Source organism: Camarhynchus parvulus, chromosome 28 (genome assembly GCF_901933205.1).
Source record: "Camarhynchus parvulus chromosome 28, STF_HiC, whole genome shotgun sequence".
NCBI classification, from domain to species: Eukaryota; Metazoa; Chordata; class Aves; order Passeriformes; family Thraupidae; genus Camarhynchus; species Camarhynchus parvulus.
The window spans coordinates 2,864,456-2,884,353 of NC_044598.1; the positions used below are offsets into that span (position 1 = coordinate 2,864,456).

Here is a 19,898-nt window from a genome sequence, read left to right on the forward strand (position 1 = left end):
TATTTAATGCCTCACATTTCATCCTGATATTTTATTCATTGTGTTATTTACGTGCTGCATGCTGGCAGGGACAAGGTGCTGGGCACTGGAGGCTCTCCTTCTTTTTGCCCCCATGGCATCCGCCCGTCCGTCCATCCATCCATCCATCCATCCGTCCGTCCGTCCGTCCGTCCGTCCATCTATCCATCCACCAGCCCAGCCCCAGCAGTTTCCCCTTTACCTTTCCCTGGCCACAGGTGTTCACTGATCCACTGACTCAGAGATGGACACCAGCTTCAAACCCTCCAAAACTCTCCCTTCTATTCGGTCACGTAGATGTTTTCTGTGTTTACATCATATATCTGCATATTTTAATCCAAATGTAAAGTTTTGAAGGTTCCGTCCCCCCCCCTTCTCTCTGTTGCCTTATTGGGAGAGTTGAGGGTTTTTTTTTTTAAAGTGTATTTTCAAAGGCTGGAAACATTTCAGATCGTGTTTCAAGGGGAAGGATAGACTGGAGGGAGATGTTTTGCAGCATTTTTCAAAACTCCTTTCTGAAAATCGCCAGTTTTCCTTGGGCAATCTCTGTGCTCCTGCCTCAGGAGAGTGACACAGGTAAACCTGGTGGAGTGACGGGTGTCACACGTGTCTTGATCAGCCTCCAGCAGTGATTGACATGAGCCCTGGAGCAGCACAGCCTGTAACCCAGAGATTAATTTGTGTTTGGATGGGAGAAAACAGCGGCACTTAACCCTTGGCATGCCCAGCAGCAAGAGGAGATGGTCCTGCTGCTGTCCCAGGCGTGGGGGCTGTGAAAAACGCCAATCAGTTGTTTTTAAAATTTTAAAAGTTTCATAGTAATAAAATGGTTATAAAAATAGTAATATAATTAGAGTAATAATAACTTGGACGATTTGAATTAGGACAATATGAGACAATACAAACAAAGAGTTATGGACAGTCCGGGTACCTTTTTCTGAGCGGCACGAGCCCGAAAAAGGACACAGTTAACAGAGGATTAACCCTTAAAAACAAGAACCTGTTGCATATTCATACACCTCATACATGATGCATCAATTCCATTCAAACACAGGATTCTGTCTGGTCATTGTCAGCTTCTTCCTCTGAATCCCAACAGCACCTTCGATGTGGGAAGAAGTTCATTTCTCCTGATAATGGAGCAATAAATTCTCTTTCTCTGAAAGATTCAGGTGTCCTGTGGCTGCCATCTCAGTGCTTGTCCTTTCTTTAAAAAAAGTATCCTACAAAGCATCGTTTCTATTTTAACATTTTTTATAACCCAAAACTACATTTTGACCACACTACTTAAGAGAACTTAATACAGCATCACTTTCTAACACAACACATGTAATATTAATTTTAATATTTGCGAAAAGCCAGTCATAAAATGCACATTTTTCACAGGGACCGTGCTGGGCAGTGGCCACAGCCCAGAGCTGGCTGTCACCTCTGCAGGATGCTCAGCCACAGCTCGTGCCTGGTGGTGGCAGAGCCTGGAAGAGCCCCAAGGGATGAAAGCGTTTGAAATCCATGCTGGGATCAAGAGGGAAATGCTCTGAACAGCAGCAGAGAAATCAAACCAACGCAGGGACAGCCAGGAGCTCCGTCTGAGACTGGATCCCAGCAGGAGAGGTTGCTGCTGCTGGAATTTCCCCAGGGATTTTGTCTTGCAGCTCTTCCCTGAATGCCAGCCTGGCACAGGGCAGCTGTGCCCACCTCGTTCTGCAGAGACACCAAGGGTGGCTGTGGCTCACCAAACCATCCCATTTTCAGCTTGCCTACTTGAATGAACTCAGCAGAGAGTGGTTCCTGGCACCCTCAGCCAATGTGAATCTCCCAGGGCAGCTGGCACAGGCAGGGACCTCATCCTGGCTGGAGTCAGTCCTGGAATGAGCGTGAGATGGGAAGGGGAACTGAGGAAAGGCTCTGGCAGCAAACCAGTGAGATCCAAGCCAAAGCTGTGCTGGAAATTAATATTCCCCAGGTCCCTGAGCTCCAGTTCCAGGACCAAACTGCAGCTCCTCATCCCCAAACCCTCAGTGTCCGCTCTCCAAAGCCACATGTCCCTGAGCCCTTGGGGACAGGTGTCTCCTCCAAGTGTCCCCTGCAGGTGTCCCTGGTTCCAGGGGCTGCAGAGGAGCAGTGGGAGCCCTCAGAGCAGCCCAGCTCTGCTCTCTGCCTTCGATCCCTGTGCTGGCTCCTGTTTGCACTTACCAGCTCTGAGTGGTTTTTAATTATTGATGCCTCCTTTAGCTTTTATCTGCTGCTGCTGCTGCTGCAGCCAGGAAGAGCTCGGCATTCCTGCATTACCAGGAGCTGGGAAGGGAGCCCTGCTCCTCCAGCATTCCCTTGCCATTGTTTCAGGCAGAGCTGAAAATGAGGAGTGTGGCAGCCACAGGGGGAAGTGCCAGAACCTCCCACTGGGGGTTCTGTCCTGCAGGAAGGACCCAAAGAGGTGAAATCCAGTGAAAAATTCCCAGCTGCTCCCTGCATGGAGGAAGGAGGCTGGGTTTGAGCCTCCAGTGCCAGGCAGGTGGAAGGGAGGATGTCACAGACATATTTTCTGAAAAATCCTTTCATTAGGATCTTTTCTCTTGAGAAGCTGGGAAGCTTCAGCTTCTCCACGTTTTGCTGCTTTGGAATGTGATTTAGAGAATTGTTTACCTGTGAAATTGTTTGTACTTGATGACCAATGACAGCCACCTGTGTCGAGGCTGTGAGCAGTGACAAGATTTTATTATCATTATTTTCTCTTCTTTTTAAGTCTTCTAATGAAATCTTTTCTTCTATTCTTTAGTATAGTTTTAGTATATAATTTTCTTTTAATATAATATATAATAAAAAAATTATTAAGTAACACCTCTATGTAAAAAGAAACACACACAGAACTCAGAATTAAAACCTTCTAAAAACATTCCTCCCTCCTCCCCCCCACGAAATTTCTAATACATCACAGTAAGACAAAACCTTGGATTGTCAATTCAGTTACCACCCCTCAGATAACCAACTCTCAGTCCATCGCTACTGTTCAGATAATCAATTCTCAGTTCATCAAGAAGAGAGGATAACTTCTCCTAAATCCTCCTTCCTTGCATATCCAGCAGGAGTGGAGTATCCCCTCACCCTGGGCTGAGTCTGAGCCAGTGAGGAGGAGGTGGAAGCCCTGGGGAAGCTCCCTGGGCTATGTTCTTTTCTGACTCAGATGGGGTAACTGAAAGATGCTTTAAAAACTTTAATTTTATTTCATTTTCAGTCTCATTTGAAGGTTGAGACAATACAGGTGTTACAATTCACACAATCACAATCAGAAGCTATTTCCTAATTACAATACACTATAAGCTTTTTTTTTGGCTTTCTGTTTTTTGATTTCTGTAAGTTTTACACATTTCCCACAGATCTATTTCCAACACTGCTGGGTGTCAGCAGAGACCCCAGAGCAGCTGCAGGACCGTGGGGTGGGATGGGCAGAGTTCCAGAAGCTTCAGAACGGGAGCACCCAGGCAGTGCCAGGGATTGGACAGGTCTGCTCTTGCTGCAGCCGCCCTGGCACTGGGCTCAGGGCAGCCCCCTGTGCTCTCCCCATGGGTTCTGCACTCCAGCTCTGCCCCAGGGAGCAGCAGGTGCTCAGTTTGGGAGGGGACAGGGCAGAGACCCCCCTGCAGAGCCTGAGCCACCAGCTAAAACTCAGTGGCCACCACCACAGCCATGCTCCTGCACAGATCCTGGCTCCTGCTCTGGGCACCCTGCCCCAGCTGTGCCCAGCCCACATGGGGCTGAGCAAGCAGGGAACAGCAGCACTGCCAAGCCCTGGTGCTGCCCACAGGCTCTGTAACCCACCAGCCCCTGCACGCCTCGGTGCTGGGAGCACCAGGACTCCCCCAGCACGGATTCCTCCCCAGAGGAAGGAAATTTTCCCACTCCAACTGGCCTAAGAGATAGCAGAGGGGAAGATGTTATCAGGGTGGAGCAGGCTCTGAAGCCAGAGGACAGCTCTAATTATCGACAGCCAATTCCATTACAGCAATCTCAGCCCCAGGGCACCGCGGGCCGGATTTTCCAGAGGGGCCTGAGAGCCACAGAAGAAGCTTATCCTCTGTGCCCAGAGGAAAAATGAATTATGCACACGCAGAGCAGACCTGTGGCAGCCCCAGGGACCTCCACATGTGTTACCAAAGCAGCACAGAGCTGATAGACCTCGGGGGCACTTTGCTCCTTGCTTTTCTTCTGGAGAATCCTCGCTCCCTTTTCACAACCCACCACTTTGCACCTTGAGCTCGTTTGTTCTGGCTTTGCCTGAGCATCCTCCTGGCCCTGGTTCCAGCAGATCGCAGCTGTGGCACAGCCCTCACCTCTGCAGGGGTGTCCCAGAGCCACAAAGGCCACAGCCCCATCCCACCAGCCCCTAGAAGGCAGAGTTGTGAATGCTAACCCTGCTCGTCCTGGCTCTGAGAAACCTCCAGGGAGGGAGAGCAGCACATCCAACGGGGAAGGAATAATCTGGGATTTGCTAGCACCTGAAGGAAAGAGACCTGCACCTCCAGACACTTCTCACACCAGGAAAACTCACTTCTCCCCTGCTGATTCTGAAGGGACAGGAGGCACAGGGAAGTATTTTAAAGTCATCCCAAAAGCAACAAGAAAGCAGCAGCAAGTCACAGTCATGGTTTTAACCAGCCACAGGGACTGCCCCGTTCCATCAGCCCCTACAAGAGAAGCCAGAGGCAGAGGTGTGAATGTTAACCCTGCTCCCAAAGAAACCTCCAGGGAGGGAGAGCAGCACATCCAACAGGAAAAGAATAATCTGGGATTTGCTAGCACCTGAAGGAAGGAGAGCTGCACCTCCAGACACTTCTCACACCAGGAAAACTCAGTTCTCCCAGCTGATTCTGAAGGGACAGGAGGCACAGGGAAGTATTTTAAAGTCATCCCAAAGGCAACAAGAAAGCAGCAGCAAGTCACGGTTTTAACCAACCTTCTTATTTCTTTATTTGAAAGGCACAGCTTGTACGTCCTTGATACAGCATTTTCAGTTCCTCTTATTATAGGTCAAGTGATTAAACACAAAAAGCAAAACAAGATCTTTCTAAAGAACTATATACAAACACCAGATTATTATTTATTATTTTTTTTTTTACCATTTTTGTTTTTTAAGAAGACACGCTAGCGCACGGAGATAAGAACAGAGAAAGCTGCTGTATCCTCTACACAGGGCAGGGGCACAGGGAGGGGGAGGCTGGGGAAGGCTCTTGGTCTGCCTGGCCCCTCTGCCCAGCCCACCTGGACCCCCCTCCAGCCCAGGGTGAAGCCCCTGGCAGCCAGAGCTGGTTGAGAACAGGTACATGCAGAACAGCAAGGCTGTTATTAGGCCTGGTATTAGTGCAGGAGGGGCGTGGGGGACACGAGACCAAGAGCACCTGGGGGAAGGAGGGAGGAGATTGTTCTGGGCCAGGGATCCTAGCAGGGAGTTGTGCAGAACCGTTAGGATCAAGGGGCAATCTTTAAATACCGAGGGGGGGAGCAGCAGGTGGAGGGATGGGGCCACATGGCACCGAGGAGCTGGGAAGCCAGGGGGCCAAGTGGCCCCAGAGCAGGCAGAGTCTGCTCTGTGAGGGGGAGGAGGGACAGGGAAGGCAGGCTGGGCACAGGGACAGCACGACTGGCCACACGGGTAATGCTATGGCGCTTGCATCGCTGTGCAGCAGCTGGGGATGGCGCTGGGGACACCCCCAGGCCCTGCCACCCGCCCTTGGGGACAGGCCTTGGCAAGCTGCCACCCAGCACGGGTCACCAGGGCCCTGCTGCACAGCAATTCGAGAGAGATACTGCATTTTGCACTAACCCGCCCCCTCCCTCCCTCCCTCCTCCCTCCCTCCCCAGCCCAGCCCCTTCCCCCGGCCCCACGGTCGCTCTAATCCGATTTCTCGCCGTCATCATCTTGGTGGGCATCCCCATCGTGGCCGTTCTTGTCCTCCTTGGAGAGGTGAGCCTGAGAGCCCAGGGCTGACAGCGACAGGAGCCCAGTGCCGGCGCTGACAGCGGGGAGAGAGGGAGGCTGGAGCCCCACGGGGAGCGGGGTCAGGGGCAGAGCGAGGGCTTGGAGCTGGGACAGCTGGTGAGCTTGAAGCTGCTGCTGTAGGGAACGATGGACAGACACACAGACACAACGGGGGCATTGTCATTCTGAGTGCACTTGGCCGGAGTGAGGTTAAAACAAGCTTGAAGCTCTTTTCCCACCCATCCCTGAGGTTCTCAAGTCTTGCTGCTGTGACAACCTCAAGGGAAGACCAACATTGTGTCCCCAGCAGGACACACAGCCCCTACCCCACAGGACATCTGGCCTCAGGCTCTGGCATGTCCCAAGGCTGCAGATAAAGCCCTCACTCACAGCTCTGACCAAGAGCAGATGGTGTTTTCATGGTGAGTGCCTGCTCTGGTTCCTGCTCAAAACCAAAGCTCCTCTGCTGGGGCAGAGCAGGGATCCCTGCAGACACCACAGCAAGCCTGGGTGCCACCAGCCCTGTGCCAGCCCAGCCTTGCAGCCTCAGGACCAGAGCAGAGTCCCCTGATGTCCCCAGATCAAGAATCCACATCCCAGAGGTCGGGATTCCCTCCCAGCCCAGCCCAACCCAAACATCACGAGTACACGGATGATGGAGTTCAGTTCTGGCGCCGTGACCTGCTTAGCTCGTTCAATGGCTCCCAAGACTTGCTGCTGATGCTGGCAAGGAGAAAACAGAGGGATTTGGGGTCACTTGGAGTGTCACAGGGAAGCAGAACAGGGACCCAGTCCACACAGTCAGGCTGGTTACACCTGCACAGACCCAGACAAGGCTCCCACCCAGGCCCAGGGCAGCAAGGAGCAGGGAAGGAAACAACTTTGTCTCATCCTCTTCCTCATCACAGGGTCAAACAGGTCCCCTCTTATCCCCACCCTTGTCCTGCTCTCCACACACCCAGAGATCCTTGGCCAGAAGGCTCCAAGGTGGGCAGTGTCTCATCCTGCCGCCCTTCACCTACACAGACCCTCTAACAAACAAAAGCCCTAAAAATCAGAAGCTCTTGGGAAGCTCCTTGGGACACACCAACTTCAGAAGCAGCTGGGTGTCCCAAACACAGGCAGAAAAAATGGAGGATTATACTTAAAAAAAAAAATAAAGGAAAACTGTATTTGCTCCTTGCAGAGTATGAGGTCTCTGAAACACCAGGACTGTGCACTGCACTTCAGCAAGGGGATTTTTCTTTTCATTTTGGCAGCAGGACAGGGTTAAGGATTGCATTAAGATGCAAAAGATTTAGCTGGGGCTTAGTTATTAGGCAGCCCTGATCTGATCAGCAAGAGACTTTGTCTGTCCTAAGAACAGGTGGGTGGGAAAAACAGAACCTGTGCCCCAAGCCCAGGCAAGAAACCTCCAACCCCCAAAGGGCCAGGAGAGCTGCTCAGGGCTCAGCCTCCATGGGGAGACAGAAAATACAGCTCTAGAAGTGCTTAATCCTCCCCTCGCCTCAGACAGCGAGTCCCAAGCACCCCCTTCCCCAATTAATTTCTCAGGGGAGTGGGAGGAGCCCATCAGCTGCATTAATTAATGAGGCAGAGGAACCAGATCTCAAAGAGGATGAGAGGAGGTATCCTCCATATGGAGGTATTTTTTTAAGTGTCCTTCTCCCCCAGTTACCACCCAAAGCTGCCACTGCTGATGTGGCTGAGGGCTCAGGAGAGAGCAGGAGCAGCTTTGTCCCAGCTGCCACAAAAGAGATGGAAGGATACTGGAGTTCTGGATACTGAGAATTTTACACTTTCTGTGCTGACAGACTCTGACCCCACTGCATTTGACCTGAGGCTGTGGAGAAACCCTCCAAAATTGATTGACAACACTGGGATTATGGGTGTGTGGTTTGATTAGAAGTGTGTAATATCACAGGGCAGAAAGCAGAGTTCAGAGTTTTAGAATATAAAACTCTAGAATATAAATAGAACTTTAGAATATAAATAGAGCAAGACAGAAGTTTTAGGGTGCACCAACAGAGCACATTACCCACCACACAGTGCTCCAGGAGCCAACAGTGCCCTGAAGGGCTGGGCTGAGAGCAAGGAAGGGTTTGCCAGCCCAGGGGTGGGCAGCTGCCTGTGCTGCAGGGCTGTGACACTGCAGAGGGACAGCAGCCTCCATGCCAACACACACCCCAAGCTGGGGGACTCACCTCTTGTGAAAGGTAGGGCAGAACCTGTGCACAAATCCCATTTAGCCTCTTGACAATTTCAGCCTAAAAGGTGGGAGAAATAGAGAGGAAAAGTCGGGGAGATCAGGACTGAGCAGGCACAGCATCAGCTGCCCCACCTTCCCTCCTCTTCCTCCTCCTCCTGGGCAGGCCTGAGTCCCTAAAGGGCTGTGACAAAACCCACCCTCCTGGCAGCATCCTGGTGCCATGGGGATCCCCTTGTTCCCCCGAGGCTCCTCCCTGCATGGTTAAATGAAGGGATGCTGCTGACTGCAAAGTTTCATTATTCCTCTTCCTCTCCAGGTCCCCAACATTTATTTAATAAATTGGGAACAACCAGAGAGCAGAGTTCCTGCACAGCCAGGTGGGGATGTGCTGAATTACACCTGCCATGTGGACAGACAGACAGACACATTCATGGCTGTTCAGCCCTCTCAGGCTCCCCCTCCCCAATTGTGCTGCTGGACTGGGGCTACTGGGGGAGACCAGAGGGGCTGGGCAGCCTCCTCACGACCCTCACAGCAGCACTGGCACCTTCTGGGGTGTTAAATGCTTTTTCTCTAAATAGTGAAGCTTCCAGTCCTCTGCAAATCACTTTCTAAAGGACTGAAAACACAGAGCCAAAGGCTACAGGTACACACCAAAACCAGCTGAGGGGACCCCAAGAGCAGCACAGGGAAGCAGATCAGGCTGGGAGATGTTTGTGGGACAGCAGTGAGGATTTGTGGCTCAGATTCTTTGACAAGATCCAGGTTTTCCCAGGGAAGCCAGTCTCATGGGCTTAGCAACGAGGGCAATGGGATCAGAAGCACCAAGTGCCTTTGTGAGGAACAGAACAGTGCTAAGAGGCTTAAACTGAGCCAGGACTTTGTGACTGGAGCTGAAGCCAGATAGAGACAGGCTCAGAAGAGGTTCATGTTGTTAACACCACAGGTAATTAGCCACTGGGGATAATTAACAACTTAACCACCACTGAGGGTAATGAGCAAACTTATCCAGGCTGCCACAGAGTCTCCAAGCTGCAGCTCCAGACCCTTCCTGGTGCTCAAATACCTGTTCAGGCCCTGGGGAGAACCACAGGGTGCCCAGAGTCCAGGATGGGAGCCCACTGTGATCCTGAGATGTGGGGGGCCCTGCATTTCAAAGGCAGCTCTGACATTTTAAAGGCTGATGGCATTTCTAGCTCCTGAAAGGCAACTGAAGTGACAGAGGGAAGCTCAGAGCAGACAGCCCACCTTCCCCAGGAATTGCAGCCCTTGGAGATGCTTTTCCCCCTACCTGTTTGTGCATTTCAATGTTCAGCCCGTAGGACATCTCATAGTACTGCAGAGCAGGAGAGAAGAGAACAAAACAAATTTTAAGTGCTGGGAACCACCACTGAATCCCTGGCAGGGTTTTCTACAAAGAAGAGCAGAGGCAAGCCCCAGGAAACAAAGGCAGCAGGAGGCAAACACAGAGACCCCTCCAGGTGCTCCCTGCCCACCCTGCTCCAGACTGCAGTTTTGTCCCACAGGACTCCTCTCACAGACACTTTTCCACAGTCTGCACCGAGGTGAGAGTGAGTGATGCTGTGTCAAACCTGGAAAAAGGCTCAGGGCTCCAGACTTCCCTAAGCACAGCCTGGCTCTGTGAGCTCTGCCTGGCCAGGATCCTAAAGCCCACATGACTCCTTCAGCAGCAAATGGGAGAGATCACAACTGGACTTCATCTAGCAAGTAACACATCCAGCTGCACACAGCTCCAGCTGTTTAGGAAGGAGCTTTGTGGAAACCTCCCCCCTCCACACACAAAAACAATCCACCCAGAAAACCCCTGCACAGCAGCAACAGGCAGCTACAGACAATCTATTGGCACAAGCAGCTAATTCCTGACCCTGGAAGAAGCTGTTATAAAGCTGATGTTTTGAGAATTTAGAAACCTCCTCCTACAGGCAGCAATCCTGATTCTTCCAAAGGGAAAAGAACAATCCACATCTGTGCTCATTTAGCTGAAGATCACTGGCACCCTGGTACGGGCGCCACAAGGCGATGAAGCCCGGCTCGGTATCAGGATGATCTCAGCCTGCTGCGGGCTCTCGAGGCTTCTTTGCATTCTGAAGACCGAGCAGGAAGCAGGAGCCCGTCCCCCAAGCTGCCAATTGTGACTTATTCAAAAAAATCAGAGCAGCTGTAGCAGCTTTGCACATTCGCAGGAGCCCTCCCCGTGCTGGGGAGCGGCGGCAGCGAGGCAGGAGCTGCTGTGCCTGCAGAGCCTCCAGCACTGCACCACGAGCAGCAGCCCTTCCCTCTGCTGCTGACAGCAACCTGAATCAATTCTGGTGACTGCCAGCATTAAGGGAAAAAAAAAATAAAAAAAAAAGTATCTTGGCCACTGCTGGAGATGAGGGTTTCCGTGCAGACTGCACAGGAAGCAATTGTTTACCAGTGAGAACGGGGCAGGCTTCCCCATGAACACACCAGGAAAGCTGTGACCTCTTCTCCTTGTCCCCAGCCCCAAGCACACCTTGCTCCCCCACAGCCTCAGAGTCTGGCCACAACAGCAGTGAAGGGGCCAGCTAGCTGTTTACTTCTGATTTTTTAAGTCTTAACTCTGTTCTGAAGAGCTGCTCTATTAATTTCTACATCTTATCTCTTCTTTCCAGGGAAGGTGCAGCAGCTGGCAAGCAGGAGCCAGCCCATCTTCATGGACAGTATTGCAGCCTCCCATTAACTCCATGATAGGAAAGGAAGAGACCACAGCCCTGCCTGGCTGTGCTTCAAGGGCTCCAGAGGCATTACCTGGCAAGCAAACCCTCACCCTGCTCACCAGAACGTGGCTGTTTGCTTGGAAAGCCACAGCCAAGCCTGCTGCCCACACACGGCACCATTCCTCATGCCTGGGACACACGTGCCAGCACTCAGCACCACAGCTCAGCAAGGGTGTGGGGTCACCACAAGGTGCACAGGGCACAGAAGCTGATTTCTGCTTTTAACTCACACCTGGCTTGTGGGGTTTACCAGTTTCATAACTTCCCAGAGCACTGATTTGTCTCTCACTGGCCATGACCTTCCCAGAGTCCCCAAACACCTGCACTGGCCATGACCTTCCCAGAGAGACTGGCTTTGTCTCTCACTGGCCATGACCTTCCCAGAGTCCCCAAACACCTGCACGCCAGCACCTTGCATCACCTCCTCAGGTGTGTAAGAGCTGTCACTTCCTTTGGGCCAAGCACCCATCAAGCAATCCCCGTTTTCTCCATCAAAAAAAACCTCACTCCCACCGTGCATTTCAACAACCCCCTGCATGCAGCCAACACAAAACAGCCCCGTTTTCAGAAAAGAGCCAATTCCAGCCCTGCTGAGAGCCCTGGAGCTCTGGCAGAGCCCAGGCACAGGCACCTGCTGGTGTTGCCACCCACACACTCTGCTCTGGGCTGCTCCTTACCATGACGTAGTGACGCTGCATCTCCGATTTCTCGCTGGCTAGTTTGTCACATTCCAACTTCAAGCTGAAAAGCCAGAAAACAGTAAGAAAAAACCACAAACAGGAGGTGAGAGAGTTGATCTCCACAGAGCAGCTGCTTCCTGCATGGCCTCATCCCGGCCAGGCTGGATTCTTGGACATCATTATCTGGATTTCAAGGGGCGGCCAGAGCAGAGCCCAGACAGGCTGTGCTGGCACGGTGGTGACCACACAGAGCCTGCTCCCACTTTCTCAGCTGGAGCCCTCCCCAGCACACATTCAGGAAAAGAACACAAGGCTATCCACCAGCAGAGCACTGACCTCCCTCCAGGCAAATCCATTCCACAGGAAGCAGAATGCTGGGGAGAAGCAGAGTTGGCTGCCCAGGGAGGGGTTTGCCTTTCCTCAACAGATCGCTGGCAGCTGGGGACAGATTCTGGCACAGAACCTGTCTGCAGCACTCAAGAGATGTTCCAATACAACATCAAAACCAAATCCAGACCCACTTCTGGATGGATGGGGGCGGGGGGGGGAAGGCCCAAGTGCAGCACATCCCTCCAGAAGCAAGGATTTTTTCCTCTCTCCTAGATTCTTCACACCCTTCAGAGAAAGTGCCGCTGCTCCTAGTGTTTTATGAGACTCCAACTCACCAGCCGAGCAACTGCAGCCGGCATGTGCCGTGGTTTTATGTTTCAAACAAGAAACAGCTTCACCTACACAAAACCTGCTCCTTCTTGAGCAGATTAAGTCCAAGGGGGTGGAGCGGCATGGGGGGAAAGCTTCCCTTTCAGCAGGAGCCCCTTCTCCCCTGCTGGCACTGCCAAGGCACGGAGACACCAGGAAATGGCCACTTCCCAGCAGTTGTTCTGCCTGCTCCTGCCAAAATGACACCACCACAAACTCGCAGGCAGAGCCCGGGCTGGGGGACATTGCAGCCACATGGCACCAATGCACACACCAAAATCAGTGCCAGGCTGTGGCAGAGGGCATCACCCAGACAATTTAAACCAAAGAGCTTCACGTTTATGTCAGACACACACAGGCAAAGCAACAGATTGTCTCAAGCCAGCTTTTGGGTCAGCAACACCATCTCCACACACATTCACAAAAAGTAGATGCTTTTGGATTTAAGTGCTCCCTGCAGCATTTGAAGTCCAGGAATGGCAGCCAGAGAGAAAAACTGAGGAAAACTCCCAGCAAGAGGCAGGAGGCCTGGCAAGTGTCTGTGCAGTCCTGGCTGAGCAGCACTTGGAGGAAAGACCTTGGCTAGGGAAGGGAATGGGCGTTCTCCTCGCCGGGCTCCCATGTGGACACCACCAACGCCAAAGCTGTCCCAAGCTACGCCACCGCGTCCCCTTCCCCAAATTCTCACCCGGTCCCCGGAGCGAAGCAACGAGCGGAAGAACCGGAGCGATTCCCGTGCACCGGGACGGCCCCGTGGGCAGCACGTACCTGTGGTACTGGGCCTGCAGCAGCTGGAACTCGTCCTTGATGCGGTCGCACGAGTCGGAGGTCGTGAACTTCAGCTGCTGAGGCAGGTGAGAGGAGCCCTTGAACAACAGGAGACAGCGCTGGGGCCGGAGCCGGCGGCCGCCGGGCCCCGAGCCCGCCCCGCTCTCGCCACCCCGGGGGCCAAGCCCCCGCCGGGGGGCAGCGCCCGTGCCCGGGACGCGCCCAAGGTCACCCGTGGGGCCCCTTCCCCGCCTGCCGCCGCCCCTCGGCACCGGCGGCGGGAGGCGCTCGATCCCCGGAGCCCGCGGGGCCGAGGGAGGCCGGGCAGCCCCCGGGCAGCCCCCGCGGCCCCGCCGGCGCGCGGCCCCGCCCCGCGGCCGCTCCGGCCCCGGGCCGCGCCGTACCGAGTGCCGGCTTTGTGGAAACATCATGTCAGGTTGCGGCTCGGTCCCCTCACGGAGCGGCCCAGTGCCGCCTGCCGCCCCCGCCGCGGCTCCCCCGCGCCGCCGCTGCCGCCTTTGTCCGCGCCGGGTCCGGCCGCCCCGGCCCCGCGGCCGCCCCGCCCCGGCCGCGCCGCTCGCCCCGCGCCGCTCCCGCCGCCGGCGCCTATTGTCTAATGGCGGCTGCGGCTCCGGCTCCGTCCTGCGGCTGCTCGGCACCACCTGCCGCCGCCACCGCCTCCCCGGCCCGGGCGGGCCCACGGCCGCGCCCGCCCCCGCCGGTCCCCGCCCCCGCCAAGCGGCGCCGCCGGCCGAGGGCACCGGGCCGGGCCCCGCGCTGTGTCCCGTGCCCCGCTCCGGGCTGCGCTCCCTGGCCCGCTCCGGGCCCTCCGTGCGGCGGGGCTCGGGGGGTGCGGCCCCGCGGTCGGCACGGGCCTTGCCCCGCCGGGCTTGGCTCTCCTCAGCCTCCGGTGCGCGGCCCGCTCGGTGTCCCTGCCCGAGCCCCCGGCCCCTCCGAGCCTCCAGCCCTCAGGTGTCCCTGGCCGAGCCCCCGGCCCCTCCGAGCCCCCGGCCCGCCGGGTGTCCCTGCTCAAGCCCCCGGCTCCTCCGGTGTCCCTGCCCGAGCCCCTCCGAGCCCAGTGTCTGCCTGGCCTGAGGCGGGTCCGGAGTCCCGGACCGGCCCTTGCCGGGCACTGAGGCTCCTCGCCCTTCCCAGCTCATTTTCTTGCCCTTCCCCAAGCAGAACAGGCATTTTTTACACCCAGAGTTTCGTTTTGCTTTATTTCAGCGTTGCCCTTGGCGGAGCGTGAGGGAAGGCAAAGGAAAAATTCACCTACAAGTGGCCCCCAGAGAAACCTCTGCTCTCCAAACAGTGCGATATTCTGCTCTGGATGCAAACTTTGGTCCTAAACCTGCTGCCTGAGGAGGAGACCGTGCAGTTCGTGTCCTATGGGATCGATATCATCCCCCCAGAGAGCAGTGGGGTGGGGAATTAAGCCACAGACTTTATTTCTGGAAGGATTTTGTTGCCATGGGGCCTCTTGCAAAGCCACACACACAAATGTGCCCGTGCTGGGGCAGGATCAGGTCCTTGGAAGCCATTCGGGCAGGAGCACGGTTGGTACGTATGAGCACACAGGGAGCTTTCATAAATTTTGGATGTTGTTCCATGTCTATCTTTAAAAATCAGTACATTTTCTGATTAAAAATAAAATCCTACACGTCATGACTCCAGCAATGTGGGCTGGCCTGTTGTGGTATTTATTTTTAAAAAGAACAATATAGCAGCTGAGTTATTGTGACACCTCCTGCATATTGTGCAGTAGCTTTTTCACTTCAACATCTCCATATTAGTGGAAACTGTGACAGCTTCATGCCAAGGATTATTAATAGTGCAGGCAGGCTTTGTGTCCCTGCAGAATAAGGGTTGGAAAACAGGGCAGACAGTCTTCCCCCAGTGGGGTTGGCATCCTGGTCCCCCTTTTTACATGGAGAGAAACTGAGTCACCCCAGCTTAGGCTCTGCTCAAGGGCAGAGAAATGCAGTTTATAGGCAGGGTGTGCATGCAGCCAGACCAGGTCCCTGTTGTCCCCTTCCCCTGGTCCTGGAGCAGCACAGGCACCCTGCCCTACCCTTGCAACAGCTTGCAGTCACTCCCTTCCAAGTGGGAAATGAAATGCTCCTTTATTGGCATTGCTGTTGGCTACAAAATGTTCCATTTTATCTCTTTTTTTTTTTCCCCTCCTCTCTCCTTACATTCTTCCAGGAAACACTCTAATTTATGGTATAATCTTGGCAAATCTCAATCCAGGGGAACACAAACTCGCTTGTGCCTGGTAAATGAGTTTTTAATGGGCTTGTTTCCAGCTGGGCAATGCACCTGCATGTGAAGAAGAGGGGATTTTAGCCTGGCCCAGGCTGAGTCAGGGGCTGGATATGGTCTGGGCACAGACGAGGTGGCCCCAAACACAGCCTGGTGAGCAGTGGGGGGTTCCCACAGCCCACCTCAGACCTGGCTTGAGAAATGAAGGTTTTTCCAGCACAGGAAAGGGAGTTCTGTGCAGGAGCTCTCCAAGTGAACCGACATTTGTCTGCTGCAAAGCTGTTTGAAGGCAATGTGGGGAAACCCCTCACTCTTTCAATATCTTGGCCAGGAATGAAGACAAACTGGACTCTTGCTACAACCAGGGCACGCAGGTGAGTTTCCAGAAAGCCACAGGGGACAGAAAGGGCAGGAACAGTTTGCATTTCTAATGGAGCAAGAAGCTGTCCCAGTCCCTGGCCCCACTGGAACAATTCATACAGGGATGTCCTAATGAAACCAGAGAAACTTCCTATTACTTCCTAAAAGGAGCAGTCTAACAAAGCTGCCAAAAATAAATCTGTGTAATGAAGAGCCTTTGTAAATTATTCAGATATTATATCCCACTCCAGCACTGGTTCAAGGAGAGAGGTTGTACAGACATTTTCTGCTCTGAAGCTCTGGACACAAGGTGAAAGCCATGCTGTCATTATTATGAAAATGTAGGCTCTGAGATCCTGCTTTTACCCTGAAAATACTCTCTTTTACCTGGAATTAAAGAGGAAGAAATAAAAAAGGCACAGCAGCAATTCAGGCACTGAGGCAAGGAAGGTTTTTTCCCTTTCACCACATCCTCAGGGTGTCTGTTGAGGGCCATCACCTCAAGCTGACCACACACAGGACCCCACTGGCTGTGGGGTGGCTCAGCCAGCAACTCCTTTGCTTCTCACTTTGCTTTGAATGCTGTGCCCTCCTTCCAGCAGAAACAGGGCTGAGACCCTCCAAACTCATTAAACTTCAGCTGCCCTGGATACCCCACCTGTCAATAAACCTCCAATCCCTCCCTGGGCTGCAATCCCCCACTTCAGACATCGGTGAGGCATTTTATAAGGGCCAGTGCTGGCATTTTGTAGGTTATTAGCCACAGCCAGCCCATGCCACACTGCTGGGGCTCACAAAGTTGTCCCCTTCCTGTCCCCCCAGCCCCTCTTTGCCAGCAGCAGGGCTGATTCTTGAATTTTTTTGTTTTGCCCAGTCCTGCCAGGTCTGTGCCACCTGGGATGGGCTGACCAGGACTGGTAGGAGAGGTGGGGCACTGGACCTTGGCCCTTTGCCACATCCAGGCCAGACTGTCCCTTATCATCCCTCCTATCACAGGGATTATTGGCTTTTGATATTAAACTTTCTCTAGATAGCATAACACAATCAACCAGACACCAGGCAAGGGCTGGGCAGGCCTGGCAGTGATTTACACACAACCTGCCTCTCAAGTCCCTCTTTCACAGAAGGGGCTGTTTTCCTTCTCTCCCTCACCACTTCCCAACCCTCCTGCTGCTGTTAGGAGCTGTGCAGGTCTCCCTGCTGCAGAAAAAAATGCTGGAATGAGCAGTGGGGTCCCAGGGAGCCAGAAGAGGCACAGACATGGCACTGCCAGGGCACAAATGCCACCAGCAGCGCTGTCCCTTGTCCCCATCACCACCCAGCCCCAGCTGCTGCATCCCCTGGCACACCCAGGTGCCCCTGATGGCACACAGCAGAGTCTCAGTGCCCACATGGGCAGCAGGCAGGGCATTTGTTCTGCTCTGTATGCCCACAGTTCCATGCTCATTTCCTGCTGAAACTGTCTTGCTGCTTGCTCTGAGAGGCAGAAATGAACAGCAGCCCAAATTCCTCGCCTACACCAAGAAGAAAAATGAGAAATTGTCCCTGGATGTGCATAAGGTCCCAGCCAGGAATGGCCTGTAGGCAGAAGGGGCATTTCTCCAAGAGCAGCCTTGGTCCAGGCAGGCTTTTTACAGCTGGTAAAACATTCCTACCCTCTTTGATCCCGTTTTATCAGTGACTTGGAATAATTGGGCTCCATTCCTCATGGTGGCTGCCCCCCACCCCTCCCTTCTGCTGTGGCCTGTGTTTTTGCTGCAGACTGATTAGGGGTAATTATCATCCTTTTTACCAGCCAAAGTGCAAGGAACAGTTCACACTCCTTGCAGGAAGCAGGAAAGGGATTTTGCAGCTGAGCCGTGATTAGGAAGCACATGGCAAGGATGCCTGAACCTGCTTGCTCCCTGGGTGGTGTCCCTGAGGCATTTGGTGGGAGATAAGCAGCAAATTTGGAGCTGTGAGACAGTCAGGAGGTGCAGGGGAATCCACTGACCCTTTGGTCATGAGAAGCTTCCCAGTTTGCAGAAGCAGCCATGTGAATCCCTCTGGATGTGAAACCCAAACTGAGCCTGAAGGGAGTGACCCCAGGGCTGGAATGGGCACAGGAGCAGCTTCCTGAGCAGGTCCAGCTGTGCTGTGGGCACGGCCAGCTCATGGCTCTCCCCTCCCTCCTCTGCCTCCCTGGCTGGACGAAGGGAGGAGCCAGATACCAATTTTAGGGTCAAAAGGATCAGCCGGGCTTTCCTCCTGCCCCTGTGCAGGATCAGTGTTCACCTACTGCACTAGAGCTGCACCAAATGCAGATTTGCAGCATTTTCTGAGATTTGCACAGAGAAGACAGATTGCTACACCCTTAAGAGTCCTTCTGTTCTGTGCACTCCTCCAGGTAGGGAGAACATTTCTTCCTGACCTCAATTTATGACAAACACTGAAGCATGAGGCTGGATTGATTGCACAAGGAGATTGTGTCTTAGTAACTTGTGTGAATGCTGCAGCACCTATGCTAATTCATCATTCCTTTATTTATGAAATCTGTGTGCAGGTTGAGTGCAATTAAATGATGTGTTTTGGGATGGTAGGGGATGAAAGGATCACAGAAAATGTAGGTTTGTTATCCTAGTTTACTGTGCACTGAGCCCACCTACAACACCATGACAAACCAGATGTGAAACATAAGGTTTAAAAAAACTAATGCAGCAATTGCTGTCACGGGCTGCATTTGTCAGTGTTGTTTGATCTCAGTGCCTTTCCTCCTCTCTTCAGAGAACTCCAATCTCGTGGCATCTTCCTGTGACAGGCAATTGAAGAACTTGTAAAATTAATTTTGGGGGAGGATGAAACATTTGACACGTGCTCTGCAGCTGGGTCCCTGGTCCCCATCAGCCCAGACACATTCCTGCTTTGAATATCACAGGAGAAGGAGGCTCTGCAAGCACTCTGGGCAACCTGTGCTGTGTCAGCAGCACAGGAAAGTTCTTCCTCATGTTCAAGGTGGAACTTTCTGTGCATCAGCTTCTGCTCATTGTCCTATTGCTGAGCAGAAACTGCTCCATCCCCTGGCAGTTCCCTTCAGATATTTATGGGTATTGGTAAAATTGGTAAAAACCTCTCTTGGTCTTCTCCAGGCTGAGCAGTGTGGCAGCAGTTCTTTGGCCAGAGAGAGAAACAGATAAATTTCCCAGGTATTATTTTGGGAAAGTCTGTGAGAAGATCAGAGGGAAAAAAAAGAGAAACAATTCTTATCTTGTTGTACCTGGTATCGTGAACACGTGGAATGGGTTATGGAGATTTGTTTACCAAAGGGTGGTTTCCTAATTAACTAATGGTGATGACGTTTTAATTAAAGGAGCAATCAAGTGCACCTGTATCATAACTGTCTCTAAAAGAACAATGGGTTTTTTAATAAGGATTATTATTGATCAGCCCCCTGTGAATCATGGAGTTTATACCAATTATCACCTGGCATGGGGACATTGCCATTGTATGGCAGGGTCACCTCCCTGACCTGCTGGCAACGCCAACTCAAAAACAGGTAAGAAATGGGGCCAGAATGGAGAAGAGGGATGGGACTGGGATGTGTCTGCACCTCCATGGCCTTGGGATCCCATCTCCACAGGATATTCCTCTCTGTAAACAAATGGGGGGGATCTCTGGGCTCAGCATTAACTGCTGTAAATGTGGGCCATGGCCACAGCTGCTCTGGAAGTGGCCTGAAGTTGCTTCCACAGCTGCTCTGGAAGTTCACCATTGCCATTGTATGGCAGGATCTCCTCCCTGACCTGCTGGCAATGCCTGCTCCCCTCTGGAACCCACAAAGAGCTAAGAAATGGGGCCAGAATGGAGAAAAGGGATGGGACTGGGATGTGCCTGCATCTCCACGGGATATTCATCTCTGTAAACAAATAGGGGGGATCTCTGGGCTCAGCAATAACTGCTGTAAATGTGGGCCATGGGAACAGCTGCTCTGGAAGTGGCCTGGCACGTTCAGGATCAGCTTTCTGCAGGAACAGGGACATGGAGCCCAGGGAATTGCACAGCACGCTGGTGACAGAGCTGAGGGAAATCTCAAATCTCCTGGGAACCCTCTGAGCACCAAAACTTTTCCATTAGGGCAGAAAGGGAGGGAGTGGATGGGCTGTTGTTGCTTGCAGACTGGCAGTTCTGTC

The 19,898-nt window shown here is 53.2% G+C and overlaps 1 protein-coding gene across 2 annotated transcripts; it reads right to left on the reverse strand.

The window, feature by feature from the left end:
- Positions 1 to 5,883: 5,883 nt before the first annotated feature.
- On the reverse strand, positions 5,884 to 13,649 carry TLE5 (TLE family member 5, transcriptional modulator). 2 transcript variants are annotated; one of them, XM_030966663.1, is made up of 7 exons: positions 13,515 to 13,649; positions 13,111 to 13,208; positions 11,641 to 11,704; positions 9,496 to 9,540; positions 8,200 to 8,262; positions 6,644 to 6,718; positions 5,884 to 6,127 (listed from the first exon to the last, which is right to left on the reverse strand). In XM_030966663.1, the coding sequence occupies exons 1-7, from the start codon at positions 13,539 to 13,541 to the stop codon at positions 5,909 to 5,911; spliced, it is 591 nt and encodes a 196-aa protein (XP_030822523.1). In that variant the 5' UTR covers positions 13,542 to 13,649; the 3' UTR covers positions 5,884 to 5,908. The 2 variants fall into 2 exon arrangements, with proteins under 2 accessions (XP_030822523.1, XP_030822521.1); XM_030966661.1 differs by having other exon boundaries at positions 5,884 to 6,130.
- Between the last annotated feature and the right edge of the window lie 6,249 nt (positions 13,650 to 19,898).

What these genes read in the sequence shown, in the direction of transcription:
- TLE5 (XM_030966661.1), bottom strand. Translation starts at nt 13,541, where the DNA reads ATGATGTTTCCACAAAGCCGGCACTCG. An exon ending in TGCCCTACCTTTCACAAGAG is followed by an intron (nt 6,719 to 8,199) that starts GTGAGTCCCCCA and finishes TCTCCTTGCCAG; the next exon opens with CATCAGCAGCAAGTCTTGGG. An exon ending in AACTGAACTCCATCATCCGT is followed by an intron (nt 6,131 to 6,643) that starts GTACTCGTGATG and finishes CGTTCCCTACAG; the next exon opens with CAGCAGCTTCAAGCTCACCA.